The following is a 22,324-nucleotide window of genomic DNA, read 5'->3' as shown; positions in this document are numbered from 1 at the left end:
AGCTACAGACTTCAAAACGGCGCTTCCGGGGAAATGTCACAGTGGGACTGGATCAAAGGGGCTGTGATTCTGCACCAAGGCTGAATTTTGGAAAGAGACTTCAGATGCATTTCACTGCGTATTGTACTGCTATTACTATGCACATGTCAATTAAGAATCTTGAAAATAGTATTAGGGGACCACTAAGACAAAAAAAAAATTGTTAGGGGACAACAATTTTTGTAGCACAGTGCTTTTTAAAAAATTATTTGTGTATTATTGCTTTTTAATTAATAATCTGAATTAACCTATTCCTACCCGTGAACTTTGAGGTATTTGCTTAACTCCTAGACTGAAGAATGATCAGTTTTTTAGCCAAAGCAGACGCTGAGACCAAAGCTGGCCTTGCCTCAACCCTGTAAACCCACCACATGCCTCTTTCTATTCTATGTGCTTGCTGATATATCTACATGTGCTCACACGCACGCACCCAAAATGATCTTGAGCATTGCAAAGAGGTGTGAAGCAAATTAAATGTGAAAAAGCAAGTTGTCGTCTAAAAAAAAAAAAAAAAAAAGTATTAAGCTTGATGTTAGGAGTAGTTCAGGGGAGTGTGGTACGTAGGAGAAGGTACAAATGAAATGTGAAGGAATGTGCTCTGCTGAAGTATGACTGAAGTATATTTTTTATCTTTTGTTCATGTTGTTAACATTTGTACTTTTTGTGGAAGATGGAAGCGGTGTGATGAAGCTTGGATATGTTAAAGCGTCTTAGCAGGATGTGTGCACAATTCAGTATTTCCAGTTCCGAGCAGGACGAATTGATTACTTGAAGGTGGAAAAAAAAAAAAAAAATTCGAAACTGGTGTTGATCTGGCATACTGTACGTTTAATGTGTGGAACTGTTGCAGTTCACTCGTGGTACGATGGCATTTTTAATGCAATAAATTATTTTTATGCGTTTGTTTTTTCTTGTTCCTCATACATTTCAGGTACACCGCTGCCCTGTGGTGTAAAGACGTTAACCTGAGTAAACAGGGCGCCCCTAGTGGTGAGAAATTATAAAACTGTGCGCTTGCACTTCACTTTTACAGCACCTGGTCCTCAGAAAACCTTTTAGGAAAAAATAACTAATCCAGGTCAGTCAGGAAGCAAGCCGAAGTTTCCAATTAAACCATGAATCATTTATTTACAAGGGCTGTGAGTTTTTTTGTAGTTAATTATCATGTGAAAAGAACTGTTGTGAAGGTAACGATATTAATTAAAATCAGCCATTTTTGTGAGTGAATAAAACACTTTCCATGACCGCTTAATCCCACTGTTCAGGATTGTGGCCTCGGGAGTCCCTCAGGGCACACGCTTCCACTGCAATTAACCTAAACCTAACCTAAATTAACCATGCCTTTGGACGGCGGGAGGAAACCGGAGAACCTGGTGGACACCTTCTCCAACACGGGGAGAGCATGCAAGGTCCGAGCCAGGATTCAAACTCAAAACTGAGTTATAATAAAGAATATTAAAAACACTGAAAAGGAATTAAATGCATTTCCATGTATCAATAACAAAGTAAAATCTGAAAATGCTGAATTATTTACAAGTTTAAATGAAAAAGTTTTTTTTTGTCTTTTTGTTGGAATGAGATTTCCATCCAAAACAACTACTTCTTGATTCCTACCACAAGAATGAGAGGACGGAACGGGGACTCGTTTTCAGTCTGATTGTCCTGGGCACTGCCCGTCCCGTCCCTCCCTCACTTTCTGCTCTCCTGGCAGGCGGCTGAAGACCTTCTTGAAGGTTGGGCTGGAGAAGTAGTAGACTACAGGGTCCAGCACACTGTTGAGGTAGGTCAGGGCCAGACTCGCGTAAAACACCTTGTTCACATCCTGCATGGCGTCACAACGTCCCCTGGTCCAGATCTTCACCCAGATCAGCAGCTGGGCAAGGTTGCTGGGCAGGAAGCAGATGACGAACACCACGACCACGGCAGACACGACGTGCAAGGCCTTCTTGATCCGCGCATGCTGGTCCAGGTGCCGCTTCCTCAGTTCCGAGACGATGCGAAGAGAGCAGAGCACGATAACAGCCAGGGGCACGAGGAACAAGACCACGAAGACGGATTTGTACCACAAAGATGCCGGGTCAGACTGCAGGCAGATGATGAAGCTCTCGCACTGCGTCGTGTTGCTTCCTGCTAGCAGCAGAGACTGAGGTTGGGCCAGGAGGTGCACGTTCAAGGAGGCGGCGATTCCCCAGAGAGCTACGGCCAAACACACAGCCCTGGAGAAGAGCATGGAGTTGAGCTGATGGTGAGGATGGACGACGCGCATGTACCTGTCCACTGCGACGACGGTGAGGAAGACTATGCTTCCACTGCGATTGAGGGACACCATGAACAGGAAGACCCGGCAGAAAAGTTCTCCGAACCTCCAGTCCATTTCGGCGGCGTAGTAGCTGGCGCGGAATGGCAGCACCACGAGGAGGAGGAAGTCGGCCAGTGCCAGGTTGAAGAGGAAGACGGTGCTGCTCTTCCATGGCTTGATGTGGCAGCAGAAGATCCAGAGGGCCGCACCGTTCCCCAGGACCCCCAGCAGGAACTCGAAGGTGAGCAGCATGGGCAGCACTTCGGTGAGCACGCCGCCGTCATACGGACAGCAGCCGCTGGCCGACGTCTCCATCCTACCGCTGCTTGCCGAGGTCTGCTGCAGATGTTCTCAGATCTTCCTTTAAAGGCCACAAGTGCTGATGCGATGTTTGCACGAGTAAAACTGGCCTTGAATGAGGAACGAATGTTGGTCACGGCTTGCAAAATTTTCCCCTTGCAGATATAAAATGCGGAAAGTGTGTTTTTTTTTTTCTATATGAATGCTATCTTTAGTTGAAATTGCTGGCATGCGGGCCAAATACCGTATGTCTGCCACGTCATTTTGCACCAGACTACACAATCAAAGTCTACTTAACTTCCCCCTTTCCACAGACACTGGTGAATTCTCACTCATCCGTGTATCATATACATATTTTTATGCATTTTTAAAATAAAAGAACATTATACCAACACGAATTGGGCATGAAAAAAGGGGGTTATGCCCATGCCTCTTAGGGGTTAATTGTCCATGTTGGGTTAATTTTTCTTAGACCTTAGTACCATTGGTCATAAATGAAAAAAAAAATCCTAAGTCAAGCAATGCCATAGTCGACATTTTTTTAACCATTTCAACAAAGCCCCCACAAAGTAAAAGACGCAAGGCATGGGTGTTTCAAACTGGAACTTTACTCACATTCTAATTCAGGGCTGGACAGTGTTCAAGGCTCAGAGTGTATGCGGGATTTCTAAAGGAAAAAAAAAACGGACCGGGCCCTACTTTTCCTGGAGCTACACGTGCTTATAGCAGAGGACACGTCAGTGACGTCCACTGACCACACTCTGTGTATGAGGGCTATGAGGGAAGTCAGAAACCGCGGGGTGGCGCTCCAGGGGGCGTGGCAGGCTGCTGCTGGGGTGGGGCGGAGATGTGCCAAGCCAGTTTCACGACACCATCTTAAAGGTAACGACTTAAAAAAAACTGCCGTTCAATCGTCCACTATGTCGTTTTTTTTACGCCGCTTAGTGGTAAAAAAAACTGTGGCATAAAAAACACATGCTATTGTGCCTTTCCCAAGGGGCAGTGGTGGCCTAGCGGTTAAGGAACCACCCCCGTAATCAGAAGGTTGCCGGTTTGAATCCCGATCTGCCAAGGTGCCACTGAGGTGCCACTGAGCAAAGCAACGTCCCCACACACTGCTCCCCGGGCACCTGTCATGGCTGCCCACTGCTCACTCAGGGTGATGGGTTAAAAGCAGAGGACAAATTTCAGTGTGTGCACCGTGTGCTGTGCTGCTGTGAATCACATGTGACAAACACTACACTTTAAGATGGCGTAAAAGATGCCATTATCTTGTAATATAATGATCTCCATCCTGTGTGATTCACAGACAATTAAGCTGAACAGTCATCACCCGATCAGAAACACAGGCCACTCCCCCTAAATTAGTTTACACGGCAACAAAAAACGTGTAAGTTTGTTCCTCCTCTCCAAGATATTTGCATTTGTCCATTCTTCTAAATCCAGAAGACATAAATGCTGAGGCATTAGCAAACACTTCGTATGTAGCACCAGGAAAACATGGCCTTTACCTTCTCAACAGGCATGTGTAAAAAATGAAACGAGGCAGGCTCGGCAGTGCCCCTACTGTTCACAGTGGATTATTGCTTCACATTAAGATCATGACACACGCGCACAGTCACAACACTTTCAGGCCCGGGTGTGTTGTGGCCCTCGCAGCTGCGAGCATGTCCGATCATCTGCGTCCGTACGTCTGTGTCGGAAACCGGAAGCAGCTCCTGGCGCCGGGCTGACTCCGCTGCTGCCGCCCCCGCTGCAGCTTTACCAAATCCCCGCTGTCGGTTCTGTGGGATAAAAGGATCGCGGGTCTCAGTGGGGCTTCGGTTGGCCTGAGCAACAGTTCCTGGTTGGGCTGGTAGTAGCCTAGTGGGTAACACACTCGCCTATGAACCAGAAGACCCGGGTTCGAATCCCACTTACTACCATTGTGTCCCTGAGCAAGACACTTAACCCTAAGTTGCTCCAGGGAGACTGTCCCTGTAACTACTGATTGTAAGTTGCTCTGGATAAGGGCGTCTGATAAATGCTGTAAATGTAAAATGTAAATGTAGTTCCGCACACGAACGTACATGACGGTTCGGCGCCGATGTCAAGACTTACAGTAGTTTCTCCAGGTTGCAGCGTGGCTCCCGCAGCGCTCTCAAGAGGCGCTTCGCTCCGGAATTCTGCAGATTGTTTCCACTCAGGTTCAGCTCCTTCAGATCTGAGTTCGACTGGATGGCGGACGCCAGAGCGCCACAGCTCGGACTTGCAAGGTTACATTCCCGCAGTCTGGGAGAAATAACACACACGCACACACAAATACAGTACAGGGCCAAAAGTCTGGACACACCTTCTCATTCAATGTTTTCTTTATTTTCATGACCATTTACGTTGGTAGATTTTCACTGAAGGCATCAAAACTATGAATGAACACATGTGGAGTTATATACTTAACAAAAAAAGGTGAAATAAGTGAAAACATGTTTTATATTCTAGTTTCTTTGCTCTGGTTACTGCTTTGCACACTCTTGGCATTCTCTCGATGAGCTTCAAGAGGTCGTCACCTGAAATGCTTCTCCAACAGTCTTGAAGGAGTTCCCAGAGGTGTTTAGCACTTGTTGGTCCAGCTCACCCCAAACCATCTGGATTGGGTTCAGGTCCGGTGACTGTGGAGGCCGGGTCTCCACTTTTTGTTAAGTACATAACTCAACATGTGTTAATTCATAGTTTTGATGCCTTCAGTGAGAATCTACCAACGTAAATGGTCATGAACATAAAGAAAACACGTTGAATGAGAAGGTGTCCAAACGTTTGGCCTGTACTGTATGTGCAGTCCATATAATAACTGACTGATTTCTGGGCAGCGTCCTGTGTTTTGAGGTGCGGTAATAATCACCCTCATTTCCATTTGGCTCTAGTGGCAACACTCACTGTAATTTCTGCAGCTTACAGCGTGGATCTTGCAGCGCCGCTGAGAGACGTTTCACTCCTGAATCCCGCAGATCGTTGTCGCTCAGGTCGAGCTCCGTGAGGCGCGAGGAGACTGATCTGAGAACAGTAGACAGGGTTTCACAGCTCCGAGCCGTGAGCTTACAGCCCTGCAGCCTGTGAGGAACACATACACACCAACGCATGGGCCTGGATCCACTGACATGGTGGCGTAAACCCATCATTTCACGATGGAAAAAGTGGATTTTGGGGGACATGCATGTGCTTGTTTCAGCATCATTTATCATTATGCCTTAGAGTGTTTACAATACTTAGATTTAAACATTTAACATTCTATTTCATTGCAACTCGCTCCCGACAATATATTCGACACGATATCCCACAATGAACCCTGCTCAACATTTTTTACTTTCTGCTGCAAGCAATGCAAAGTGGGGGAATCACATCAATAGTTTTACATATGATACCAAGCTGTAGGCTTAAGAATTCTTTGCAAAATGTGCAACTAATACATTAACGTTTCTTCAAGTTAAGTGACAGCATTAATTGTCAGAAAAAAACTGGAACCTCACTGCAATTTCTCCAGTTTACACCCCGGATCGTCCAGTGCCGCTGAGAGAAGTTCCACTCCGGGGTCCAGCAGATCGTTGTCGCTCAGGTCGAGCTCCGTGAGGCGCGAGGAGTCTGATCTGAGAACGGTAGACAGGGCTTCGCAGCTCCGAGCCGTGAGCTGACAGCCCTGCAGCCTGTGAGGAACACATACACACCAGCGCATGGGCCAGGAGGTCAGAGACGGCCAAAGTTTCATTTTGACAAGGTCATGCATGCACCTCCCCTACAGTGTGGCGTGTAATATTTAAAAAAAAAAGTGATTGTCACATGTGATACACAGCACACGGTGCACATGGTGAAATTTGTCCTCTGCATTTAACCCATCACCCTGAGTGAGCAGTGGGCAGCCATGACAGGCGCCCGGGGAGCAGTGTGTGGGGACGGTGCTTTGCTCAGTGGCACCTCAGTGGCACCTCGGCGAATCAGGATTTGAACCGGCAACCTTCTGATTACGGGGCCACTTCCTTAACCGCTAGGCCACCAGTGGTGGCCCACCACTGCCCCCTAAACTGCCGACGGAGCACAGCACGGCCTGGCAACGTAAATGGTCATTGATTATATTCACAGCATTCATCGGACACCCTTATCCAAAGCGACATGGACAGTCCCTCAGGGTTAAGTGTCTTGCTCAGGGACACACTGGAAGAGAGTGGGGTTTGAACCTGGGACTAGGCTACTAACAGCCCCAATGAATGAGATTCAATGTCAGTGTGGCCCTGTGTTCTCACTGTAGTGTCTCCAGCTGACAGTGTGGCTGCTCCAGTGCTTTAGAGAGAAGCTCCACTCCCGAATCCTTCAGCTGATTGTTCCTCAGCATCAGTTCCTTCATTCTCGAGGAATCCGACCAGAGAGCGGAGGCCAGATCTGTACAGCTCTGGTCTGTGACTTTACAGTTCTCCAGCCTGCAGGTAGACGTACGTTTCAATTACGAATCACTACCAGAACTTCCAACGGGGCAACATTTTCACACAGATGTCAAAAAAATATTTAAAATAAAGAAATGGCCTTAACGCAACTGTGATTTGTTCAATTCACACATGCGTGCCACGTCAACGACTGAGGGTGGGCGTGTCGGCTGTGCTCACGACAATATGGCCTCTTAACCCACCATGAACCCGACTGAAAATTAATTTACATTTACAGCATTTATCAGACGCCCTTATCCAGAGCGACCCTTATCTCAGGGACACGATGGTAGTAAGTGGGATTTGAACCTGGGTCTTCTGGTTCACAGGCGAGTGTGTTACCCACTAGGCTACTACCACCAACAAATATCCACAAATGGATTTGTTTGGTTGTGCCAAAATCTGATATAATGGACTGCAGCTCCATGGGCATAAAAAACGAACAAATTCTCATTAAAAACGTCCTCTTTGTGCCGGTTATGGAGGGTCGTGCGTTTTCGATACTGCTCAGATTCACTTCGAGCTGGAACAGTTCAGACTGATTCTGTGTTCCCTGTTCTCTGCTCTTTAGTTTTTTTCCTGCCTTCCTCTCCATTCTGGCTTCTACGTTAAAGTGGTTTAGTTTCGTATTTGCTTTCTATTCTGTCCATGAAATAATACACTTACTGTAATTTCTCCAGTTTACAGCGTGGATCGGCCAGCGCATCGGACAGAAGATTGGTCCCTGAATCGTGCAGTTCATTATCGCTCAAGTTCAGCTTGGTCAGGCGTGAGGAACCACATTTCAGGGCAGGGACCAGCGCGGCACAGCTCTGATCTGTAAGTTTACAGCCCCACAGTCTGGGGAAAAGTAATGGACACACACACACACACACACACACACGGACGCGGACGCACATTTAGCTCATTGGTCAAACGGGTCCACTGTGGCAAACGAGCAGCTCACAGAAGCAGAAGTCCGGACGCGCGACAAGGCCAGCATCCTCCACAGGGTTGCAGATGAGGAAAAGCAGAAAAGTACAGAGAATTTCTGGGAGCGTCGTTGTTTTGGACTAAATAAATGTTGTTGTTGTTGTTGTTCAATATTTGCATCACTTTTGGTGATTGTAAACAAGCCACAGCTCAATAAGTTAATAAAAGTCTGGAAGAGTTACCTGACCATTCAAATGTATGTGTAACTTGTTGCATATAGAACCAGAGACACAAATAAAACCCCAACTTCATGATCTTGTGTAGCTTTTTTAATCTAGGGTGTGTCGGGGCTGCTGGTGGAGGGCGCGGGCGCGGAGTCCCCAGTCAGTCATACGCCGGAGGGGTTTGCAGCGAGGCGCCGGTGTGAAAGCGCCGCGAGGGCTGAGTACATTTCTTTTAATAAATGTAATTGTTTGAAGAAATGTTCATTTCATTAGCAAATCGTGGCCACAATGATGCATTTTACTTAGCGAGAGAGATGCGAAAATGGATGCTGAGGAGGTGAAACGGAGGCTATACTTGTCACGTCGGGTCGGGCTCTAACGTTTTAGACCAAATTACAGCTCTAGCTCAGATGCGCTGTGTGTGCCAACACTCACTTTAACGTCTTGACTTTACTGTGATCATCCAGCAGCGCTTGAGAGAGATGCATCGCTCCAGAGTCCTCCAGATCGTTGACACTGAGGTCCATCTCTGTTAGACAGGAGGAGGCCGATCTGATCACTGAGGCCAGATGTTCACAGCTCTGATCTGTCAGTTTACAGTTATACAGCCTGGGAATTGTACCACAATGTATTGGTTATTATACTTATAATGCTGACACATGCGTGTGCACACAGGTGGCGGTGGCGGACGTCAACGCTCACTCTAAAATCTCCAGTTTACAGCGTTCATCCTGCATCGCTGTAGTCAGATGTTTCAGCCAGGGTTCCTGCAAGTCATTGTTACTTAGGTCCAACACCTTCAGACATGAAGAATCAGATTTGAGTGCTGAGGCCACAGCACGACAGCTCATTTCTGTGAGGTTACAGCGCTGCATCCTGCAAGAAGCATAATGAGAACAACAAGGACCCTGGATCAACCAAGAATGGGAAAACATTCCCCTTCCAAACCTCTGGTCTCCACTGAGCAAATCACCGTCCCCACACACCGCTCTCCAGGTGCCTGTCATAGCATCACTTCACTTTCAAACGTATCCTCTGCTTTTAACCATCACCAGTGGGCCATGACAGGCGCCCGGGGAGCAGTGTGTGGGGACGGTGCTTTGCTCAGTGGCACCTTGGCGGTTCGGGATTCGAACCCGCAACCTTCTGATTACGAGGCCGCTTCCTTAACCTCTAGGCACTGCTGTGCTGCAGTGTTTCACAATGACTTCACTTTCACACGATTAAGCCTCAAAGACTCAAATGATTGACCTATGATGTGCGTAATAGTACATGTATATATATAAATTAATGTTTATATAAATCTAGTGGTGGACAGTAACAAAGTAAATATAATTCGTTACTGTTCTTCAGTAAGTTTTTTGTGAGTCTGTATGACACTCCACATTGTGAAAAATGTCTGTCACTTTAATGGTGAAATACTGTATAATGCCATAGTTAAAAACTGTATTTAAGAAAAGAGAAATAATGTTTGTAAAATACACAATTATTTCATAAGTTGACTTAAAAATGAAGTCCCTAATACAGCAAACATCAGTTGTTGAAATAAACAGTATTTGCACTAATAACTAACACTTTCTCACTGTATATTTTACAGTAAAGTCTCCACTCAAGTGCACACAAAGAAAAGTGTCCTCTGCATTTAACCATCTCCTTGGCGGTTCGGGACTCGAACCTGCAACCTTCTGATTGCAGGTCCGCTTCCTTATCCACTAGGCCACCACTGCCCCCTAAACGGTGGCTTTGTCTTATCTCGCCATGTGTTTTTGATTTGTTGCCGATGTGATCAAACCTGAGATTCGTCAGTTTGCAGAATGGTGACGCCAGTCCTTGAGCGATCTGCTCTTCTCCATGCTGCAGGTCGTTGAAGCTCAGGTTGAGCTCCGTCAGGTATGAATTTGGGTCCTGCAGAGCCGATGCTACAATCTTGCTCGATGTTTCAGTGAGATTACAATCAACCAGGCTGCCAAGAGAGAACACAGAGTCTATCCAATATGATCGAAAAATGTCAGAAGTGCATAATTTAGGATTTAGGCGCGATTCGACTTGGCATTACAGTAACTCACTATCGCCTCTTCAGGTGCACCATGATATTGCAGGACACTGCTTGCATGCTGGTCATGGCCACGTCAGTAATGGAACAACATCTAAATCAATTCTTACACATTGCACAAGCGTCTTTAACCTTTGGAGACATTTTAGTTCTGGTGCGAATGACGGATGCCTGCCTCCTAGAATTCAGCAGCATAGACATGGAACCAGGATCTCACCGAGCCTTTCTGCAAATCTTCACTGCTGGTATCAGCCGCTCCCGGCCCATGCTGCTGGTGTTGTATTTATCGACGTCAAGCTCGTCCTTGACGTCCTCTGATGCCAAGAGAATATAGGCCAGGGCTGAGCAGTGGGCAGGTGAGAGGCGCTTATTTGATTTCACATAGTTGTCCAATTCTTCGTGCAGCGAGGTGTCGTTTACTTCAAGCAAGCAGTACAAAAGGTTCCAGGCTCGTTCTGGGGACACTGGTTCAGACGTCTCGCCGCTTACTTTCTCCTTGATGTGGCGGCTCGTTCCCTGGAGGCTCTCTGAGCTGCTCACTGTTGAGGACAGAATGCCGTGAAGGAGTTCCTGGTTGGACTCTAGTGAGATTCCCATGAGGAAGCGGAGGAAAAGGTCCAGATGTCCATTTTCACTCTCTAAGGATTTATCCACAACGGCATTCAGCAAAGCGTACAAAGAGAGTCTCCTCTTTATACAGAACCAGGATGCCGGCCTTGTGACCAAAGTCCTCAGTGCCTCCATGTCGCTGTTCACGTAGGAGTAGAACACATGGAAGGCGGCAAGGAACTCCTGGATGCTCAGGTGCACAAAGCAGTAGATCTTCTTCAGCTGAAACTCAGATTCTTCCTTAAAGATCTGAGAGCACATCCCAGAGCAGACTGTGGCATCGCTGGCATCTATTCCACAGTCTTCTAGGTCTTCTGCATAGAACAAGATTTGTCCCTTCTCAAGTTGTATAAAGGCTAGTTTGGCCAACTTCAGAATACTCTCTTTATTTGACTGCAGAACCCTCTGGTGGCCCAGATTCCCTTCGTGGCCCTCATCGTACTTCTGGTTCTTCGTTGTTGTCTGGATAATCAGGAAGTGTGCGAACATCGCAGTCAGAGTTCTGGGGATTCCTTTCTCGTTGTCCTTTCCCAGGACCGCCTGAAGAACCGTAGCCGAAATCCAGCAGAAGATGGGGATGTGGCACATGATGTAGAGGCTCCTTGACAGCTTTATTTGCGAGATGATTTTTTCAGCGAGACTCCCGTCCCTGACCCTTTTCCTGAAGTACGCATCCTTCTGCTCATCGTTGAATCCTCGCATTTCCGTCACCTGGCTGATGAGCTCAGCGGGAATCTTTCCCACCGCTGCTGGCCGCGATGTGATCCATATGAGTGCATTGGGAAGGAGTTTCCCTTCAATGAGGTTTCGGATGATCACGTTCACAGTAAAGCACGCCGTGTCACTCTCTGATGACCTTGTGGCGTCACACTTTCCTTTAGTGTTGAGGTTTAGCTGAAGCCTGCTTTCATCCAGACCATCAAAGATGAAAACTAGCTTGCAGTCCACATATTTCTCAGAGTTTTTCAGCTCCTTGTGGAATTTTTGCAGAAGCTCATGAAGACTGCAGTGCTGGTTCTGAATCAGATTCAGTTCCCGGAAAGGAAGCAGGAAGATGAAATCTACATCTTGGTTTGCTTTGTCTTCTGCCCAGTCCAGGATGAACTTGTGCACGGACATGGTTTTTCCTATTCCTGCAACACCCTGGGTCATCACAGTTTTAATGGTTTTCTCTTGTCCAGGTAAGGGTTTAAAGATGTCTTTGTAGTTGATGGCCATGTCTCGCGCTCGTCCCCTCTGTTTCTTTTCAATCTGCTGTACCTCATGTTCTGCATTTGTCCCCTGACTTGGACCCTCTGTGATGTACAGATCTGTGTAGATGCTGTTCAGGAGCGTTCGGTTTTCTGTCTTCGTGCCACCTTCCCAAACGACCTCAACCTTTGTCTTCATGCTTTTTTTGTGACTGTTTTTGACCCCTTGTAGGTCTTCAGGTCCTTTCAATACAAAAGAACATTCAATATTGTGAGCATACAGCACGGGTGGAAGGAAGTAATTACAGGTATTCATGAAACTGTACATAGCTTTTTTTTTTTGCTGGGGGTGGTACCTAGAGTATATTTAAAGTCTGTAATTTAACCTGTAATAAAATCTAATTTGCTACTTTTCACCGTGTACATTGTGCTCTGTACGCTGTACTTTGTACATATGACAATAAACTTCAACCTCAAATTAAGGCCCCATCCTCACTAGAACGTTTTTCTCTAAAATGGGAACATTTCTGTCCGGTCTGACGTTCGGTCCACATGGACACCGCATTTCAATGGACCTAGAATGGTTATCTTCTAAAATTGGTTCCAGAGAGAACTGGTTCCAGGTAGCTGTGTGTACAACATTTTGGGGGGAAAAAATGCATTGGCAGTGTGTTGACAGTGTTGCCAGATTGGGTAGTGATTAATTAGATTAATGAAAAGGCCAGTTTGTCAAAGTCAAAGTTTATTTTCATCTCGTACACAGAGAGATGAAATTACGAAGCTTTGGAGATTCAAATATATAATTCTCATATATAAACGTTATGGTAAGTAGTCACATTAAATAACCGTCAGACTGTTATATAAAAGGTATATTTTTTGTCTGTATATATTGTCTTTTTGTGTGCTTTCTGTACTATTTCCAACCCTGCCAAACAGTAAGTAAGCATCTGCTACGTAAGTTTAAAAACATGGTCAAAAACCAATAAACCTTACTTGTTTCTCTGCCCATATTGGTAGTCAAGTCATGATCTTATCTTGACGTCTCACTTTGTATTCTACAGATGACAAAAATACAGCAGATGAGCAATTCAGCTTCACACCACCCAATGTTCAGAGACAACAGATAAAACAGCTTCTTTAAGGTCTGCTATTAGGAAAAATGTTTTTGCTTTTATACAGGTCTTAGTCCAATCCATAGTACTAGGGGTGCTGAAATTAATCATATAATCGATGCATCGCAGACGTGGACTATTCTGCATCAATGCAGTGCAGAACATAATCATAATGACGTTGCTTGGTGAATTCTGGCTGGCAAGAAACTGAAAGAACATCCACCAAAAAAAAAAAAAAATCCATACTAATGCCAACAAAGGGAGGTCGGTATTATGGCACAACTGAACTAGCACACACACACACACACACACACGCAGATTTATAAAACAATTCGACCTCAACCATCTCTATCAGACCTGCTGGACACTAGGCCTCCTGATGTATGTTTAGGCGGTCAGTCAACACGTAGCAGGCAGAGCCAGCAGAGACAATTAAAAGAGACAAGTCAAACACCAAAAAGGAGACAGTGCACATGAAGCATGAACTGCCAGGATGTGGTTTTGAGTTCTTGTAAACAGAAAGCAGGGCGAATGGGTCCAAAAAACAAGCTTTTCTCCTCTAATGAAACGAACAAATGCTGTTAATAAAGGTAGACTGTGTACGTTTGAGCTTCCTTAGAATAAAAAAAATAATAAAATAAAATTAAAAAAGTAATAATGCAAGAATCTAACGGGACACGGTAGAAGCAGAGGAAAGTTTTCTGTACCTTCTTATCTGCAGGTCATTAAGATGAAACAAAGTTATTCTGCACATACTTCCTGAGAAGTTTGACAGTTTGCTTAAAAATACCACTGACCTGCCCAGCTCGGTGCACGAACCCTACTCACATGCACACTGGTTGTCATCTCCAAGGTTTCAACATTTTGAGTCACTCAGATTATAAAGTTAATTCAAAAACAAAAATAGTCCTCCACAATTTCACCATTCAGTGGATATTTGGTGGTACTAATCTGTGGGCAGATGGATTTAACAGGTTATTAAAGCGTTTGAACATACTCACTCACCTAGTTCAGGTGCTGGTGCCCCGATGTGCCATCTCTTTTGCAGCTGTTTCATCTGGAAGTGTTCAGGAAGTTACGGTACCTACTGTCTGAAGTGAAAGAACATGAAAGACAATTGATACACTTCAAAGAGACTTCCTTCCTCATATATTAAAACAGTGCCTTGAAAAAGTATTCATTCCCGTGATGACTAGGATCTGGAGGAGGGACAAGAGAGAAGCCACATATAACTTCCAACAGTACACTTACAGCATTTATCAGACGGCCTTATCCAGAGTGACTTACAATCAGTAGTTACAGGGACAGTGTCTTGTTCAGGGACACAATGGTAGTAAGTGGGATTTGAACCCGGGTCTTCTGGTTCATAGGCGAGTGTGTTAACCACTAGGCTACTACCACCCTGTCACCCAACAGTACTCACAGTTTGCACACAGATACCACACACCTCTGTCTTGGTGATGGAGGACGACTCAGGATCCGGCTCAGGCGGGTTTATACTGGGAAGTAATCGGCCTTGATCACACGCACCTGTACCTGGAATCTAAGTGCAGTCTCCTCAGAAAAAACAGGTAACGCAATTCCCCAAAATTGGCAAGATGGCCGCTGCCAGCTGCTCAGTCATTGATTGCCCTGAATAGCAAACCGACTAGGCCGACTTTTCCTCCAGCTATCATCAAAGGACTCATCTTCTTTTCAACCCTTCTCCACCGTCTCATCATCTCGTCATTTCCTCATGAACATCAGCATCCATGCGGTGCTGAGTCTAAGGTCGTCAGTTCCCACCAACACGCGCTCTTTTTCCATTCTGCGTCATAACCTCTTCCAACACTACCAACTGTTGGACTTTTTTCTTTTCTTTGACAAATTGTCACCAGCCCTGCACTGACACCACTTGCAGGCTCACTGTACCCTGGAAGGGCGTCCCTCTCTGTATCACTCCTTCCCAACAATTCTTCCTTTTTCCGTGTGTGCAGATGTGTCAAGTGTGCGGATTATCAACTGTAGCTCCTGTCAAAGCACATTGAGACATACTGTATGTGATTATGGGCTATATACGACATAAATCATTTTGTTGTTCTAACAGGTCTTCTTCCAGGATTGCCCTTTAATTTGCTCCAGGAAAACAGGGAAACCGACATACATGACCCCACCAGGAGACGTGAGGCGAGCTTCGGGCATCCACACCTTCTGCACAAACGAAACAAGGTTAAAAGACGAATGACCAAACGAAGACAGTACACGTAACGAGATGTGCACACAATCAGGAGGACCGGGAAATGTCCGGATTGTGACAGGATATCTTCATCCCGCTCTTCCATAAAGACTCTGTCAGGCACAGGGTGAATGCTTCCCCCGTTGCTGTGTAATCCATGTAATATGAAAGGATGGAAATGGATTTATCAGTTCCACCTCAAATACTGCTCAGCAGGCTGCGGTATCTGAATTGCGCCTGTAGGGGGTTTAGTTCAGCAAAGTTTACAGCCAGGAAATCTGCTTCAGAAATGAAGCACGTTTTAAATCTGCATACGGTGGGGATCTCTCTGCCCGCTCAACATCCTGAACTATTAGAAATGGTATCAAGTGTTACCTGTCTGGCCCAAAGTTTCATGTGGAAACTGTGCATTGGATGGATGAATGTCATTCTTTTACAAAAGCTCTGGGCCAATGAAAACACACTTGTTAAGGGTAAAAATATCAACTAATACCTTTTTGGCCCAAAACATTTTTCACTGTAAAACTGACCTGGGAACATTGCTCATGTGCACATAGATTTATGATAAATATGGACATTTCCATGTAAAAGAACTAGAATTGCAGCCTGCAGTGTTTCAGGTGGAACAGACAATTCGAATAAGGAGCTTTGAATAAGGAGCTAACTTCAACGTCTTTGAGCACTCCAAATTCTGTCACACCCATATTTGGGTGGAGTGGTGCCAGGGGGGGTGTTCGCCCAGGGCACCACACGGGACAGGATCATTGTTCTGTTCTTTGAATTCTGCATGTTTTAGCCATCGGGCCATTTTCTTTTTGTTTACTACTTCACATGTCGAGCGTCTGATTAGCCTAGCGGTTAGGGGCAGTGGTGGCCTAGCGGTTAAGGAAGCGGGCCCGTAATCAGAAGGCTGCCGGTTCGAATCCGGACCCGCCAAGGTACCACTGAGGTGCCACTGAGCAAAGCACCGTCCCCACACACTGCTCCCCGGGCGCCTGTCATGGCTGCCCACTGCTCACTCAGGGTGATGGGTTAAATGCAGAGGACAAATTTCACTGTGTGCACTGTGTGCTGTGCTGCTGTGTATAACATGTGACAATCACTTCACTTTCTTCACTTAATCAGAAATCAGAAGGTTGCCGGTTCGAATCCTGATCCAAGCTCTGAGCAAAGCACCATCCCCACACACTGCTCCCTGGGCGCCTGTCATGGCTGCCCACAGCTCACCAATGCAGAGGACACATTTAAATGCAGAGGACACATTTCATTGTGTCACCGCGTGCTGTGGATTCACAATGACAATCACTTGACTTTTGTCATGTCTGAAGGTTTCAAAGTGCAAAGCAAACAATCTGAAAAAGTAACGGTTTATCATTATGGTGACTTTACAAGAAATGCTTTGCACCTTTAACGGAAGTGCTTTGTGAAACTCCCCGATCAGAACATCAGTGCAGATGTTTCCCATCTGCTCATCACCCCGTGTTACAGAAATGGTAATAACTCCTCCTACATTCAGTTTCTAAAGAAATGAAAGTGAAAGTGACATCCTTTGTTGCTCCAGTTCAGTGGGAGAGTGCCAGTCAGCTGTAGCAGCAAAATGGCAGATTCAAACACTCAGAATTTGTTTTCCTGTCTGATCTGTCTGGATCTACTGAAACATCCCATAGGACTTCCCTGTGGACACAGTTACTGCATGACCTGCATTTCGAGATTCTGGGATGAAGAAGAGCAGAAGGGCGTCTTCAGCTGTCCACAGTGCAGGGAAACCTTCTCACCGAGACCCGTTCTTCAAGAGAACCACATCATTGCAATGCTGGTGGAAAAAAGGAGGATGGCTGCTCCTCGTGCTCTCTGTTACGCTGGACCTGGAGATGTGGAGTGTGACGTCTGCACTGGGAGAAAAGTCAAAGCTGTCAAGTCCTGCCTGGTGTGTCTGGTCTCTTACTGTGAGACTCACTTCAAACTTCATAATGAAGTAAATCCAGGAGGAAAACACGCGGTGACTGACGCTACTGGACGACTGCAGGAGAAGATCTGCTCTCAGCATCACAAGCTGCTGGAGGTCTTTTGTCGTACTGATCGGAAATTCATTTGCTTGATGTGTCTGGTGGATGATCACAAACATCATGATACAGTGACTGCTGCAGATGAGAGAGCGGAACAAGAAGTAAGGACTAATCTATTCCTGCAAATCTGTCAGATCTCTTGATTGACTTCCTGAAAGTTCACTCCTGGTGTCTATTTGCCATCAGACTCACAGAAACGAATGAGAGAAAGACCTCTGTTTTTAGGTAGAGGCACTGTTCTGCCCAGAGGTGGTTTTTACTTACGTTCTGTAGGTAAAAGTTGTCTTCTGCATTATAATATGCACAGTCTATGATAATATGTGTTATTGAAGCAGAGTTTCTGAGGAAAGTCTGAATGGAAATAATTTTTCTGAAAAAGAAAGACAATTTTAAACTGCTGGTTCAACATTTAGGATCTGGCAAGACTGGTATAGTGGAAAAGCCAAGGGGAAAACCGAAGGTAATTTTCAGACAGCATACTATTGAACAGACCAGTAGTGGCATCTAATGGGTGAGGCCTGCAAAGTGTATGGTCAGACAGAAGGCATTACATGCTTCATAATGTATTGTCAATTTCATGTTACGATAACACATTCACATCCATCAGTGAGGACCATCAAAGTGTGGTCAGCGGGGGCTGACATCACACTCCAGGACAGGTTCCAACACACAGACTGGAGTATGTTTGCTTCACAGGCCACCTGTGGCTCTCACACGGACATCGACATCTACACCTCCTCTGTTCTGGATTACATTAACACCACCATAGACACTGTTACTACTCAGAAACAGATCACCACATACCCAAACTAGAAGCCTTGGATGAACAAGAAGGTGCGTCTCCTGCTGAAGGCAACCACAAATATCCTCTTTCTGAATGAGCTTAATGACTTTTAAGCTCGCTTTGAAAGAGACAACAAGCAACCTGCTGTCAAGATCCCCTCCTCTACCGACCACTCGCCCATCACATTCACCTCCTCAGATGTTTGCACTGCACTGAGCCGGATCAACGCACGCAGACGGCATCCCGGGGCGCGTACTTAGAGCATGTGCAGAGCAGCTCGCTGGCGTATTCACATACATTTTTAACATGTCCCTCGCCCAAGCAGCTGTTCCAACATGCCTCAAATCCACCTCCATTGTGCCAGTGCCGAAACATTCTAGCCCAACATGCCTGAATGACTACCGCCCTGTAGCACTTACACCCATAATCATGAAGTGCTTCGAGCGGTTAGTCCTGGCACATCTGAGGGACTTTCTCCCACCAACTCTGGACCCACACCAGTTTGCGTACCGCAGCAATAGGAGCACAGAGGATGCAGCCTCCATAGCGCTGCACTCTGTACTCACACACCTGGACAAGCAAAACACATATGCACGTATGCTGTTTGTTGATTTCAGCTCAGCATTTAACACTGTCATCCCCTCTAAGTTAATCTCTAAACTTAGAGCCCTGGACATCAACACCTCACTTTGCAACTGGATTATGGACTTTCTGACCAGCAGACCACAGCATGTAAGGTCAGGCCACATCCGCTCCACTACTGTCACGCTCAACACTGGTGTACCACAGGGCTGTGTGCTGAGCCCCTTCCTCTACTCCCTCTTCACCCACGACTGCCGACCTATGTATGGATCAAACTCCGTTATTAAGTTTGCAGATGACACCACGGTGATAGGTCTCATCGACAACAACGATGAGACTGCCTACAGGGAGGAGGTCCAGCATCTGGCCACTTGGTGCACAGAAAATAATCTTCTCCTAAACACCACCAAGACCAAGGAGCTCATTGTGGACTTCAGGAGGGAGAGAAGAGGCTCGCATGATCCCATCCACATCAATGGGATAACTGTGCAGCCTGTTACATCCTTCAAGTTCCTGGGGACCCACATCTCAGAGGACCTGTCCTGGAGCATTAACACCTCCAGCCTGGTCAAGAAGGCTCACCAGCGCCTCTTCTTCTTGAGAACATTAAATAAGAACCAGCTACCCACTACCATCCTGTTGAACTTTTACCGCTCTACAATAGAGAGCATCCTTACCAGCTGTTTCACAGTGTGGTATGGAAGCTGCACTGTTGCTGAGCGTAAGGCGATGCAGCGGGTGGTGAAAACTGCCCAGCGCATCACAGGGACTCCACTTCCATCCATTGAGGACATCCAGAGGAAGCACTGCCTGCGTCGCGCTCGCAGTATTCTTAAGGACTCCTCCCACCCGGCCCACGAACTGTTCTCTCTCCTGCCTTCAGGCAGACGGTTCAGGCTACCACGGACAAGAACCAGCAGACTTAGGAACAGCTTTTTTCCCAGAGCTGTTTCCTTGCTGAACTCCTCTGCCCCCCCCATACACTCCTGATAATCACTGCACTGCACATATCACTTTGTACTGCACATATCACTTTGTACTGCACATATCACTTTATGTATATATATATAACTTAACTTATTTGAACTGTATCCTGCACTTGCTGCTTATTGCACTTCTGGTTAGACCTAAACTACATTTCGTTGCCCTGTACTTGTACATGTGTAATGACAATAAAGTTTAATCTAATCATCTAATCTAATAAGTGTTTTAAAGGTAATATCTAATGATTTGTTTTATTCTGATAAACTCTAGACAGAACTGGCAAATATCCAGAGGAAATCCCGAAAGAGAATCCAGGAAACTGAAATGAAAGTGCAATTTCTGAAAAAAGCTGGACAAAAACTGAAGGTGAGTTCGAGTTATATCTGCAGATGGAGAGAAATTTCACGACTTGCAATGGACCCCGTCCTCTCCCTGTGTCTCCTAACAGCGCTCTGCACAGGCAGCAGTGATGGACAGTGAGAAGATCTTCACTCAGATGATCCACTCCATTAAGAGGAGACACTCTGAGGTGAGTGAGCTGATCCGAGATCAGGAGAAGGCTGAACTGAGTCGGGTTGAAGAATTCCAGGGCCAACTGGAGCAGGAGATCACTGATCTAAGGAGGAGAGACGCTGAGCTGGAGCAGCTTTCAAACACAGAGGATCACATCCATTTCCTCCAGGTAACATGACTGCTGTCTGAACATCTACAGAAGGGGGCGTCCCTCACAAACTTCTCTGCTATGGAGCTGCTCTTCACTTCTCAACAGTGAAGTGTGTTTAAAGTCTCTCTCCATCTCTGTCTCTCTCTGTAGAGTTTCCCGTCTCTCTGCGCCCCTCTTGGACTATCAGATTTATGCAACATCAATGTCAACCAGAGATTCTCTTTCAGTCACGTAAATGCATCGTTCTCTGACCTGAAAGACAAGCTGGAAGATTTCTGCATGCAGGAAGGACAAAGAATTACTACGATAGGTTGTAAAACTCACTAACTCAATACTAATACTAATCAGTTTGCTGTGATGGAAGCCTTGTAACAACTCAATATCACTGTTTTACCAGTGAAAGACATGCGACTCCATCAGCCTGTGACCAGAGAAGAGTTGTTCAAGTGTAAGTCCCATCCTCTCTCAATTCCAGTCTAGGAGGTTGAATTTTGCAAGTCAAGTTAAACGGAAATACTATGAATCAGATTTGGAGATCCATGGGCAGATTATCCTCCTGAGACCCGAACGTCTGTTTGGAGTGGGTTTTTAATGTCCCTTAACCGTTTGGGATAAGGGGAATATCACAAACATCAAAACACATAAATCTACATAGACTTTTAAGTGAAACTTCACAAGTTTCAACCTGAATATTAATGAGCATTAGTACATTGATATTGCAGCCATCTTGTTTTCTTTGTTTTGTGTACAGTACTTCTCTGACCACTAGAGGGCAAAGGTCCCTAAATTAGGACAACAGGATAAAATATTATGGTAAAGGGATTCCAAATGTAATGTCCCCCATATGAGGACGCAGGGTCTCACGAGGCTAATTTGCCATGAACTTGCCCATTTTTTTAACTCATTCACTAACTTTTGTTCATCAGATTATTGTCGGTTCACAATGGATCCGAAAACAGCTCATGGAAACATTCGTCTCTCCGAGGACAACAGAACATTGACATGCACCTTTGAGACCAACACATATCGAGATCTTCCCAGCAGATTCGATAATACGTTTCAGGTTCTGTGTAAACAGGCTGTGACTAGGCGCTCTTACTGGGAGGTTCAGTGTAGTCGATACCGGGTTTCCATAGCAGTCTCATATAAAGACATCAGCAGGAAGGGAAAGGGAAACGAATGCAGGTTCGGATTTAATGACAAATCCTGGAAATTGTCTCTCCATACATCCAGCAGCTCATTCAGACATAACAACTCTGAGACAAAACTCCCTCCAGTCTCCAGCTCCTCCAGAATAGGAGTGTATGTGGACCACAGTGCAGGAACTCTGTCCTTCTACAGCGTCTCTGACACAATGACCCTCCTGTACAGAGTCCAGACCACCTTCACCCAGCCCCTGTATCCTGGGTTTGGAATTAATAATGGATCAACGGTGGAGCTGTGTGACATATAGGGCTGGTTTTAAATATGCTCGATCACACATGGAACAGAAGTTCCTCACACAGGGACATGATTTGGTAGTGACAGGGAGAGCAACTCAGGGGTTAAGTGTCTTGCTCAGGGACACAATGGTTTGTGAGTACTGGTTCATAGGCGATTGTCTTGACTAGGCTACCACAACCCTATATGAGCAATGGCATGGAGTTTAGTACAAATATGATAAATAAATTGAATATATTGCATATTTGAAATATGATAATTGTCACTCACAGCTACATTACATGTGGCTGCTGTTCATAATATTTTTAATCATGTTATGATATGTATGTAAATTTTTTTTACGTAACTTGAAACATACTATATTCTCTGCCACTTAAAATCTGAAAATGTGCTATACAAATAA

At 45.7% G+C, this 22,324-nt stretch overlaps 3 protein-coding genes and 1 long non-coding RNA gene across 10 annotated transcripts; 1 reads left to right on the top strand and 3 right to left on the bottom strand.

Annotated features, from left to right (window-relative positions):
• Nucleotides 1-1,687: 1,687 nt before the first annotated feature.
• On the bottom strand, nt 1,688-2,653 carry LOC114799685 (hydroxycarboxylic acid receptor 2-like). The gene has a single exon (XM_028996482.1). It carries the CDS (start codon nt 2,651-2,653, stop codon nt 1,688-1,690), a length of 966 nt encoding a protein of 321 aa, XP_028852315.1.
• Nucleotides 2,654-3,750: 1,097 nt separating this feature from the next.
• On the bottom strand, nt 3,751-16,320 carry LOC114799221 (NACHT, LRR and PYD domains-containing protein 12-like). Of its 6 annotated transcripts, none has more exons than XR_003751200.1 (13): nt 14,634-16,320; nt 14,192-14,277; nt 13,068-13,129; nt 10,493-12,317; nt 10,015-10,185; nt 8,925-9,098; nt 8,658-8,831; nt 7,753-7,926; nt 6,910-7,083; nt 6,142-6,315; nt 5,571-5,725; nt 4,739-4,909; nt 3,751-4,422 (listed from the first exon to the last, which is right to left on the bottom strand). XR_003751200.1 is itself a non-coding variant. In XM_028995672.1 (13 exons), the coding sequence occupies exons 3-13, from the start codon at nt 13,081-13,083 to the stop codon at nt 4,314-4,316; spliced, it is 3,336 nt and encodes a 1,111-aa protein (XP_028851505.1). In that variant the 5' UTR covers nt 13,084-13,129; nt 14,192-14,277; nt 14,610-16,320; the 3' UTR covers nt 3,751-4,313. The 6 variants fall into 6 exon arrangements, 5 of the variants coding, with proteins under 5 accessions (XP_028851505.1, XP_028851504.1, XP_028851506.1 ...); XM_028995672.1 differs by having other exon boundaries at nt 5,552-5,725; nt 14,610-16,320; XM_028995671.1 differs by having other exon boundaries at nt 5,552-5,725.
• Nucleotides 16,321-16,754: 434 nt separating this feature from the next.
• Nucleotides 16,755-18,173, bottom strand: LOC114799945 (uncharacterized). 2 transcript variants are annotated; one of them, XR_003751296.1, is made up of 2 exons: nt 17,359-18,173; nt 16,755-17,293 (listed from the first exon to the last, which is right to left on the bottom strand). It is a non-coding gene; the product is annotated as an uncharacterized LOC114799945 (long non-coding RNA). The 2 variants fall into 2 exon arrangements; XR_003751297.1 differs by having other exon boundaries at nt 16,755-17,288.
• Nucleotides 16,961-22,127, top strand: LOC114799944 (tripartite motif-containing protein 16-like). The gene is made up of 6 exons (XM_028996937.1): nt 16,961-17,568; nt 20,088-20,183; nt 20,266-20,499; nt 20,632-20,791; nt 20,879-20,929; nt 21,408-22,127. Exons 1-6 carry the CDS (start codon nt 16,999-17,001, stop codon nt 21,932-21,934), a joined length of 1,638 nt encoding a protein of 545 aa, XP_028852770.1. The 5' UTR covers nt 16,961-16,998; the 3' UTR covers nt 21,935-22,127.
• Nucleotides 22,128-22,324: the final 197 nt, after the last annotated feature.

The sequence above is a fragment of the Denticeps clupeoides genome, chromosome 11 (genome assembly GCF_900700375.1).
Source record: "Denticeps clupeoides chromosome 11, fDenClu1.1, whole genome shotgun sequence".
Classification (NCBI taxonomy): Eukaryota; Metazoa; Chordata; class Actinopteri; order Clupeiformes; family Denticipitidae; genus Denticeps; species Denticeps clupeoides.
This window is presented reverse-complemented; position numbering and strand designations above follow the sequence as displayed.